General features: G+C 45.3%; 2 protein-coding genes across 2 annotated transcripts; both read left to right on the top strand.

The window, feature by feature from the left end:
- The first annotated feature begins 247 nt into the window (after window positions 1-247).
- LOC127592596 (hydroperoxide isomerase ALOXE3-like) lies at window positions 248-4,327 on the top strand. Its single transcript, XM_052053490.1, has 14 exons — window positions 248-597; window positions 668-872; window positions 961-1,042; window positions 1,116-1,235; window positions 1,320-1,423; window positions 1,517-1,689; window positions 1,763-1,906; window positions 2,342-2,545; window positions 2,940-3,026; window positions 3,134-3,300; window positions 3,389-3,510; window positions 3,615-3,715; window positions 3,814-3,984; window positions 4,086-4,327. Exons 1-14 carry the CDS (start codon window positions 451-453, stop codon window positions 4,263-4,265), a joined length of 2,007 nt encoding a protein of 668 aa, XP_051909450.1. The 5' UTR covers window positions 248-450; the 3' UTR covers window positions 4,266-4,327.
- Window positions 4,328-4,631: 304 nt separating this feature from the next.
- On the top strand, window positions 4,632-9,992 carry LOC127592595 (arachidonate 12-lipoxygenase, 12R-type-like). Its single transcript, XM_052053489.1, has 14 exons — window positions 4,632-5,482; window positions 5,626-5,833; window positions 5,929-6,010; window positions 6,160-6,279; window positions 6,384-6,487; window positions 6,612-6,784; window positions 6,872-7,015; window positions 7,090-7,293; window positions 7,733-7,819; window positions 7,923-8,089; window positions 8,163-8,284; window positions 8,411-8,511; window positions 8,677-8,847; window positions 9,140-9,992. The coding sequence occupies exons 1-14, from the start codon at window positions 5,336-5,338 to the stop codon at window positions 9,317-9,319; spliced, it is 2,010 nt and encodes a 669-aa protein (XP_051909449.1). The 5' UTR covers window positions 4,632-5,335; the 3' UTR covers window positions 9,320-9,992.
- The last annotated feature ends 156 nt before the right edge of the window (window positions 9,993-10,148 follow it).

The following is a 10,148-nucleotide window of genomic DNA, read 5'->3' as shown; positions in this document are numbered from 1 at the left end:
GCCCAAAAACTATGGATGCAATGTACAAGAACCTGTGGCAGTCAAACACGACCATATAAGGGAGTCGGTTTGTGTACGACGGGTAGTTAAGGATGTCAGTCTGCACCTAAACCACAAATCAGCTCCAACGCGCCGATGTACGCTCAAACATGTTGAACAAGTTTAGTTGCTTAAAACTCTATCCCCCGGAGGGCTAATTGCAGGTCGTTGAGGGCTTTTGGTATGTGGCAAGTGCGATTTTGCTGAAATGTGATTCCACTCGTGGCATGTACTCTCTCACCTGTCGACATTAGAACCGAATCCTCACAGAGACGCCCTTGGTCCTTTGCAGGAAGTCTTTAAAAAGGTTCTCAGGTTCAGAAGACAACTGGAAACTCTGGAATAACCACCTGAGCACATTTAGAGGTCGGGTTGGAAGACATCCTTTCAATAAGTTGCTACGGAGCGACCATGGCGGAGTACAAGCTAGAAGTAACGACCGGTGGGAGGGACTGCGCCGGTACATTGGATCACATCCTGGTCACCTTGCTCGGCAGCGAAGGGCAGAGCGAGCGAACCGACTTGGATAACTGGGGCATTGACTTTAAAATTGGGACGGTGAGTTAGACCATCCGAAACTCGATACATTTTCGATCTATTTTTTTTACCCGTATGTCTTAAATTCTAGAGCGAGACATACACCGTTAAAACCGGCGCTCCTCTGGGGAAACTTCTGCTGGTGAAGCTGGAGAAAGACCCGCGGTTTTGGCGCAAGGACGACGAGTGGTTCTGCTCAAAAATCGCCGTGACCACCCCGGAGGGAGAGACGTTGCTTTTCCCGTGTTACCAGTGGCTCTCCAATGACGAGGTAGTGGAGCTGCGAGGAGGAAGAGGTTCGGTTGATATTTCCATCAAAACTCATGATTCATTTTTTTAAATGAATTCACAGAGTAAAATATTTCAACTTTTCTTTTTTTAAAGCCCTAAAGGCTTTTGAAGATGAGCACCCATTGTTGATTGAGCACCGCAAAAAAGAACTGGCATCGAAAAAGAGCAACTTTCAGTAAGTTCTTCCAAATGGCGCAAGCGTGGAGACTTTTCAGCGCGGTCTAAAACGCCACGCTATTCTCCGCTAGATGGGCCTCGAAGGATCAAAGACTACCTTCCCACAGCCAGTTTAGTACATCAAGCGTCCCTGCCGAAATCCGCATGTCCAAGTCCAGAGTTCAAGAATCTCAGTCCGCCTTCTTGTCAGGGTAACTTTGGAACGATTTAGCACGACGTCCCGACTTTTTGATGCGAAGTTAGAAGTAGTCAGTGAAAGAGTTTCAATCCTTTAGCACTGCAGAACTCAAATGTAAGGGGATGCTTGGATCTGAAGAAAGCTGGAAAACGATTGAAGACATGAAAATGATCTTTGACGACAGGAAGTCCGAAATCTCAGGTAGGGTCAGGGTCAAGGTGAAGCCCTTATTAAATCTATTCCGAGTGTCTCATCTAAAGATTTGGTGATTGTTTTCATTTCCCGCCGTGTCAGAGTACCTTTTTGAGCACTGGAAAGACGACGACTTTTATGGGTACCAGTTCTTGAATAGCGTTAACCCGCTTTTGATCAAACGCTGTTCGAAGCTTCCTCCAAATTTCCCCGTCACAGAGGAAATGGTGAAGCCATACCTGGAGATCGGCATGCCCCTGCACAACGAATTCAAGGTATCGACGGAGCGCTTCGTACTTTGACGATGCCCGGCGGACATTCCATTTAATCACCTTCGTTGTCACACAGAGAGGGAATATGTTCCTCTATGACCAGAAGATTTTGAGCGGAATACCGGGGAGACTCTATCACGGCGAACGTCTGCCGGTTCCTGCGCCTCTCTGCCTATTGTACCTGAACCCTGAGAAAAAACTCATACCGATTGCAATACAGGTATTTCACAGTTCATCTTCCGAACCGCTTGATCCCCACTAGGGTTGCAAGGGTTGCTGGAGCCGATCCCAGCTGTCTCCGGGCAGTAGGCGGGGGACACCCTGAATCGGTTGCCAGCCAATCGCAGGGCACACAGAGACGAACAACCATTCACGCTCACACTCACACCTAGGGACAATTTAGAGTGTTCAATCAGCCTGCCACGCATGTTTTTGGAGTGTGGGAGGAAACCGGAGCACCCGGAGAAAACCCACGCAGACCCGGGGAGAACATGCAAACTCCACACAGGGAGGCCGGAGCTGGAATCGAACCCGGTACCTCTGCACTGTGAAGCCAACGTGCTAACCACTGGACTACCGGGCCGCCCTATTTCACAGTTGACAACCAAATTGTCGATTGTTTTCCGATCAGTTTTGCTCTCCAACGTTTCGATAGGTGCATCAACAACCCTCGAAGGACAACCCGATTTTCCTGCCCAGTGACTCCGAGACAGACTGGCTTCTCGCCAAGATAATGGTCAAAAATGCAGATATGATGACTCACCAGGCAATCACCCACCTGAAGAACACTCACCTCATCGCCGAGGTCTGGGCCATGAGCCTTTTTCGCAACTTCCCCTTCATTCATCCCATTTACAAGGTAAAAAACCACTTCTGAGAGAGAACATGGCCTACAAAGGGCAAAAAAACCCAATAAATGCAGTTGAGTTGAATGACCATTTTTATTCTTTTTTTTGTTGTTTTTGACATTATGCACAAGTCCCATTTATTGTGCAATAATCTCATAGTGACCTGTATTTGTTACATATTTGGATGCATTTTTATGCTTCGGGAAACATCTTTGTCTGACGTTTGGGGAGGGCTTTGAACGAATTAGGACATTTACATGGAAAACGCGTCTCTACTTACAAACTTTTCTTGTGAAGAGATTTCTTCCCGAACCAATTAATTTCATAAGTAGAGGTACCACCGTACACCCAAAATGAACGTGCCTTTTCGACAATAACGGGGCTATTCTTCACCTTTCTCCGTAGTTGCTGATCCCGCACTTCCGGTGGATGCTACACGTCAATGCTGGGGCCCGTGAAATCCTGCTGGCACCTTCTGGATCGTTTGCAATGGTGAGAGTGTATCATGTCAGACTAATGACTGTACGGTAGTTAATTTGCTTGCCAGTTTTTCCACGTCTCACACCAACCCCTGCGTGTTTTATACTGTACGTGACTAGAGTTCACTCGGACTCGATGGGACGATAGAGCTCATGAGGCGGGCGCAAGATGAGCTCACATACAGCTCACTCTGTATACCGGACGACATTCGCGCTCGAGGACTTGAGTCCATCCCCGACTTCTACTACAGAGATGATGGACTGAAACTATGGGATATCATCCACAGGTTAATTTTTGGTTTTCCTTCACCATCATAAGTAAATGACATAAATGGTTTGAAGCCAGTGAAAGGACAGATTGTTTTTACTTGGCAGATTTGTGAACTCTGTGGTGGGACACTTCTATCGTTCAAACGACGAAGTAGTCAAAGACTCGGAGCTGCAAGGATGGATCCACGAGATATTCACTCACTGCTTTTTAGGGAATAAACGCTTAGGTATTAAACGCCATTGTATTTGCCAACACAATATTTGTGCAGAGCAACTACATTAAAAAAATATATATATGTATATTTGTTTGTTTGTTTGTTTGTGGTGACAGGATGTCCAGAGGCCTTCCATGATGTTGAGGAAGTAGTCAAGTTCATCACTATGGTGATCTTCACGGTTTCCGTTCAGCATGCTGCTGTCAATAATGGACAGGTGAAACCATTAAAATCAGACTCAAAAAGTCTTTCGGGACCTACAGAGGGAAACCTCTTGCAAAAACAAACCGAAAATGTTTTCTTTTGATATTTTAGTTTGATTACCAGACGTTTGTCCCCAACGGTTCCTTACTGTTGCGCAAGCGATCTCCAACCGCCAAAGGACAGTCCAGCATGGAGACCATTTTGGAGACCCTCCCAAACATTGGCGAGACGGTCATAACGGCGAGCATTCTGTACGTGCTCACACTGAACTACTCCGATACCGTAAGTTGAGCGTCGTTAACGTCTCGGACTGTTCCGTGATCTCTGGTTTCGAGTATTTTCGGAACCTCAAGCACCTGTGTCTGTTTCTGCAATACCGGCAGGTACTCTTGGGTTCGTATCCCGACGAACGATTCCAAGAGCCCGAAATCAAGCAGATGATGGAGGGGTTTCAAGCGGAGTTATCGAGCCTCAGTGATGACATCAAGGCCAGAAACGCTAAGCTCGGCGTGCCGTACACATATTTGGACCCCGGTCAAATTGACAGCAGCATTATTAAGTAAATAAAGCCTCTTTGTTTCTTTCATGGGTGACAAATAAACAATCTTCTATCCAATTTTCCAAATCTAATCTGAATTAGATTACTGATGACAGTACACAAGACACAAACTTGCCCTTTCTCATCCTGCAATAATATGGACCGAAATGTCATGCGAAATCTACGCCAGTCGGTGTTGCCAATTTCACTTCAGGGTCTGAAAATGATTTTCTTTCCTCCAAATAATGGAGCTTTAATCTCTCCATGACATCTCGTGATAGGAAAACAAAACATTAAAGGCTCTTCCACACGATAGCAGAAGTAGTTGCAACCCTTTCATGCAACGTGTAACCTGATAACATGATAAGCTGTCCACTGTCGCTGAAAGAGTTGACCAGGGCAGCAACTTGTTGCCACTCATACAATAGAAAAGGTCACGACACGCATACTGTACACTGGGTAAGTAATTTGTCAGTCAACCAGGTCCTTGGGAGGTTCATCAAAAAGAAGCCAATGGCTGCAAAACGGTTCCGCCTCATCTAAACTTTGTGCGACATGTCGCTGTTTAAGCTTTAGTCAGATACTCAAATGGACAATAGCTTAATAGGAACGCCGTTTAAAGTGTCGGATATCAAAAGCTGAATATGTGAAGAGAGCAACGGCGATGGCGCCGCGACATGTTGCCCTCTCGCCTCATATTCAACGTTTGGGGTCAACAACCAAATGCTTGCCAGCAAGAATAAAGGAATTTGATTGACGGTTGAACAGTTTCGAGACTTTTGCGGTGAGACACGGTGGAAGATTGCCGCTCGTCTGGGGACTTCGTCGGGTAAGTCGTGACTCGATTTTGTTTTTCATTCCATCTGCATGCATTTTGCCTACTGAAGACGTCGGCGCTTGATATTTGCATCTTTATTTTCAGTCGATTTTCGCATTCAGCATACCGTTGCTCATTTGCAAGGCGGATGGGGCTGGGCTTTAAAAAGCGATCATTGCCATCAAAAAAGCAGCCAGCTTGGAAACCCGGCCGAAACGACTTCAACGCATTGAGTCGGTGGTTTTCGGTATTCCGAGATTAGCGACGACTGAGTGAGCATGGCGGAGTACCAGCTGAAGGTAACGACGGGAGGGAGGTCCTTTGCCGTAACCTTTGACCACATACTCATCACCTTGCTCGGAAGCGAAGGCCAGAGCGAGAAAAGCCAATTGAACCACTGGGCTGGCGACTTTATGACCGAGACGGTGAGTCGAACGGCGGCAAACGCGTGAGGGGTTCACGCGTCGATATTTTTGCATTGACAATGACACCCGATTTCTTTCCATTTACCGAAAGCACTTTCTGCAACTCGTTTTTTTTTTTTTGCCCCGGATGTCTTTAATTCTAGACTGAGACCTACACCATCAAAACCAGTTCGTCTCTGGGGAAGCTTCTCCTGGTGAAAGTCGAGAAACGCCCATGGTTTCTCTTCTTCCCGGAAAATGATCTGTTCTGCACTAAAATCACCGTGACCACCCCAGAGGGAGAGACTCTTCTTTTCCCCTGTTACCGATGGCTTTCCAATCATGACATCGTGGAATTGAGAGGAGGAAAAGGTCAGGTTTATATTCACAAATAATAATATCGGAGCAATTAACTTTGTTTTTGCTACACATTGAACGTACCCCCCACCACCCCGCCTCTCCCTCAGCAATGAAGCCTTTTGAAGACGACCATCCGTTGCTGATTGAGCACCGCAAAAACGAGCTGGCGTCGAAAAAGGGCCTCTTCCAGTAAGCTTCGCCAAAGGATGCAAGCAAGAAGACATTTTAAATATGGTTTAACCCTTTCATGCAAGCTGTCGCCCGAGAACCCGATGAGCGTTCCGCTGTAGTAACCGCTGTCCCCGAAAGCGTTAAAAATACGACGCTTCTCTTTCTAGATGGGCCTCGTACAGCGGGGAGATTCCCCACCACAGCAATTTCACAACATCCAACGTCCCCGCTGAAATCCGCTTGTCACCGTCTCGAGTAATTGAGGCAGAGAAGGCCTTTTATACCGGGTATGTTTGTTTTTTGTTTTTGTTTTTTGGAACATTGTGTCCCACCTTGGTGGTGCTTCCATCTGAGGAGTCGGGTGTCACATTTGAATGCCGTTGCACTTCAGGCTCTTCGAACTCTTGCTGAAGGGGATGCTTCAATCGGAGGAAAGTTGGCAAAGCATTGAAGACGTCAAAAATATCTTCTGGATCAGAAAAACGCAAATATCAGGTCGGTTAAGCCCCGCCCCCGCCGCTCCCGTCTAAGCTGTCGTCTATTCCGAGATATTGACACGCCAACAACAGCAACCTTTCGACACTCGTTAGCATACTCCCTTCATTTCATATTCCTCCAGAGTACGTTTGCGACCACTGGAAGGACGACGACTTTTACGGGTACCAGTTCTTGAACGGCGTGAACCCCTGTTTGATCAAACGCTGTTCAGAACTTCCTCCAAATTTCCCCGTCACCGAGGAAATGGTGAAGCCCTTCCTGGAGAACGGAAGCACTCTGGACAATGAAATGAAGGTAACTGCGACGCGCTACTTACATTCACGATACCACTTTCCATCCCAAAACACGAATTGCTACGTGAGGTCTCTCCCTGTCACACAGAAAGGGAACATATTCCTCTGTGACCACAAGATTCTGAGTGGAATACCCGGGAAAGAATATCACGGGGAAAAACTGTCAGTGCCTGCTCCCCTCTGTTTGTTGTACCTGAACCCTGAGAAAAAACTGATGCCGATCGCAATCCAGGTACTTGGCAGCGCGCATCACTCAATGGTTGACAAATCGGTTCTTGAAATATTTTTCTACAAACTTTGTCGCAGGTGCATCAACAACCCGCGGAGGACAACCCGATTTTCCTGCCGAGTGATTCCGAGACGGATTGGCTCCTCGCCAAGATATTCGTTAAAAATGTGAATATGATGATGCACCAGGCAATCAACCACCTTAAGAACACTCACTTTGTCTCCGAGTCCTGGGCTATGAGCCTTCTTCGCAACGTTCCCGTAATTCATCCCATTTACAAGGTAACGCTGACATTGGTTTAAACCAGGGCGTGGCAACCAAAAATGTCGAAAGAGCCATACTGGACCAAATACAAATACCACTTGGCTGGCACCCCGTCCTGCAAATAGAAATGTGTGTCGCATGTATATATTTCCCTCCCCCAAATTCTTCCATTTTCAAACATTTTCGAAAAAGCTCCAAGGAGCCACTAGGGCGGCGCTAAAGAGCTGCAGGTGTCTCTGGAGCCACGGGTTGCCAGCTCCCGTTTTAACCCCAACAAAACCACGCTGATATATGTTGTTTTGTTTTGTGTTTTTAGCATGGTTGGGTAGTCTCGATGTGGTCTGCTCGAAATTCTCTCTGTCAACGTGACAGGGTCTCGGTAGCCTTTTATGACTCAAATGCAAATTCATCTTCTTTGGAACATGATTTGGGGGGCATTCTTCCTTCTTCGCCTAGTTGCTTATCTCACACTTTCGATGGATTCTACACATCAACGCTCAAGCTCGTGAAATTCTGCTGGGGCCTAAAGGCTCGTTTGCATTGGTAAGAATTTTGTCATTTGCCTGGCTAATCAATGTACCCACAAGTTATTTGCATTCTCGTTTCTTCACGTCTGACACGTGCGTCTCATCCTGAACGTGACTAGAGTTCACTCGGAGTTGACGGCACAATTGAGCTCATGAGGAGAGCCCAACCCGAGCTCACATACAGCTCACTGTGTTTCCCGGAACACATTCGCAATCGAGGACTCGAGTCCATCCCCGACTTCTACTACAGAGATGATGGCCTTAAAATATGGGACATCATCCACCGGTTGTTCTTTATTTATTCATTCGGTGATTCAAGCTGCCCAAGAAACAGACTGTGAATTTCTTGTACTTGGCAGATTTGCGAAGGCGGTGTTGGGTCACTTTTATCGTTCAGACGACGAGGTGGTCAAAGACTCGGAACTGCAAGGATGGCTCCAAGAGATATTCACTCGATGCTTTTTAGAGAGTAAATCCTCAGGTATGAACTCTTTCTGGGACAGCGGTTACGACTGGACAGCTTGTCATGTTGTAGGGTTAAACCACATTTAATTTGCCGAGACAATGTGAATAGAGATATCTTTTATTTATTTGTTTGTGGTGACAGGATGTCCGGAGACGTTCCAAACTGTTGAGGAAGTAGTCAAGTTTATCACCATGGTGATCTTCACTGTTTCAGCTCAACATGCCGCCATTAATAATCCACAGGTGAAACGAAAGCTCCCGTTACTTTTCAGGGGGGTTTTTTTGGGAGGGGGGGGGGGATATGTAGCAACAGCTTTGTTCTTCTCGAGACGAGTTTTGGAACTAAATCGCAATCTAAGATGACAATCTATGAGCTAAAATGGTTGCTTTTTTTTTTTTTTTTTAAAGTTTGACTACCAGATATTTGCCCCCAACGGTTCCTTACTGTTGCGCAAGCCATCTCCAACCGCCAAAGGACAGTCCAGCATGAAGACCCTTTTGGAGACGCTCCCAACCATTGGCGAGACGGTCATCACGGCAGCCGTTCTTTTTGTGCTGACACGGGACTACAGCGATTCTGTAAGTTGAGTGTCATTAAGGATTATTCCTGCAAAGGTGCAAATGCTGTGTCGCACTCTATTTTGGGGTGGGATGTAGCGGAAAAACGGTTTTAGAGTGCCTCATTGTCACATAGTCTCAATTTATGTACTTGATTTTTTTTTTTTAATCATTGCACTTTTGTAGACCACACTCTTCTCTGCTGTGTGTCAAATTGCCAATACTTTTTAACTTGTCAAAGTAAATTCAATTTGGCCACATTTCAAGTTTATGAAACAAGTTCAAATGCCTCTCTGTTTTACGACGCTTGCAGGTGCTGCTGGGTTCCTACCCTGAAGAACAATTCCAAGAGCCTGAAGTCAAGATGTTGATGATGAAGTTTCAAGAAGAGTTGTCCAGCCTTAGTGCAGACATTAAGGCCCGAAACGCAAAGCTAGTTGTGCCGTACACGTATTTGGACCCCAGTCAAATTGACGCAAGTATCATTAAATAAGAATGAGCACAATGGGGTTTCCTCTCAACTACAGTGCAAACATGCAGTGCATTGAAAACACACACAGCTAAAAAGAAGGGCAGCGAAACTGAACTGCATAAAAAAACAAAAAAGACAAATATATAATATCTATAATTATTTATAGAATAATAACAGTAATTATTGATATGTTTTATTATATATAACTATTTATATTATTATAATCATTTTATTAAATAATATATATAAATTAAAAAATAATAAGAGATATAATAAAATATATTCATGCATTCAAAATTATGCAAATGATATTTTTTCTTAGAATAGTCCACGCAAATTATATTCAGCATTATTTTCATGTCATCAACCATCGTTCTACTAGTGCATTGAAATGTATTTTTGATGAGGACAAAGAGTTTCTGCACATGGATAGCTGCATCTGGAATATTATAAATGCGCAAACGGCTTTCTATAGAGAGTGATTGGGTGGTATTGTGACGGATTGCAAGCTGCGTGCAACATATTATCGGTTCTGCTTCTCTGCTTTCGCCTGAGGTCACTATTGGGTCACAGGAAAACCCTGCTGACCCCCGGTATAGTCTTCTTGACCTTTACATGCGTGTCATGAGTTGTCATATCATTAAAAGTATGGGTTTTGGGTCTAAAGGTTTCAAATAAAGGTGGATTGCTCGAACCTCTTGGCTTTGAGTATTCTTGAGGTTTTCTAAATACCGTATGAGTACTGCTTTAGTGGTATGCGAATTAATCACTCGATGAAAAAAAAGGAGTCCCGACTGGTGTACTGTATTTGCAAATGCACCAATAGTTGGCGCTACTGTTCGGTCCTTCT

This window comes from Hippocampus zosterae, chromosome 19 (assembly GCF_025434085.1).
Source record: "Hippocampus zosterae strain Florida chromosome 19, ASM2543408v3, whole genome shotgun sequence".
Taxonomy (NCBI): Eukaryota; Metazoa; Chordata; class Actinopteri; order Syngnathiformes; family Syngnathidae; genus Hippocampus; species Hippocampus zosterae.
Note: the sequence above shows the minus strand (reverse complement) of the source record. Positions and strands in the feature narration are given on the sequence as shown.

Bases quoted from the DNA above. Each gene is read 5' to 3' on its own strand.
- LOC127592595 (XM_052053489.1), top strand. From the start codon at position 5,336: ATGGCGGAGTACCAGCTGAAGGTAACGACGGGAGGGAGGTCCTTTGCC. The intron at 5,483-5,625 runs GTGAGTCGAACG...CTTTAATTCTAG, and splicing joins GCGACTTTATGACCGAGACG to ACTGAGACCTACACCATCAA. The intron at 7,294-7,732 runs GTAACGCTGACA...TTCTTCGCCTAG, and splicing joins TAATTCATCCCATTTACAAG to TTGCTTATCTCACACTTTCG.
- LOC127592596 (XM_052053490.1), top strand. From the start codon at position 451: ATGGCGGAGTACAAGCTAGAAGTAACGACCGGTGGGAGGGACTGCGCC. The intron at 3,511-3,614 runs GTATTAAACGCC...TTGTGGTGACAG, and splicing joins TTTAGGGAATAAACGCTTAG to GATGTCCAGAGGCCTTCCAT. The intron at 3,716-3,813 runs GTGAAACCATTA...TTGATATTTTAG, and splicing joins CTGCTGTCAATAATGGACAG to TTTGATTACCAGACGTTTGT.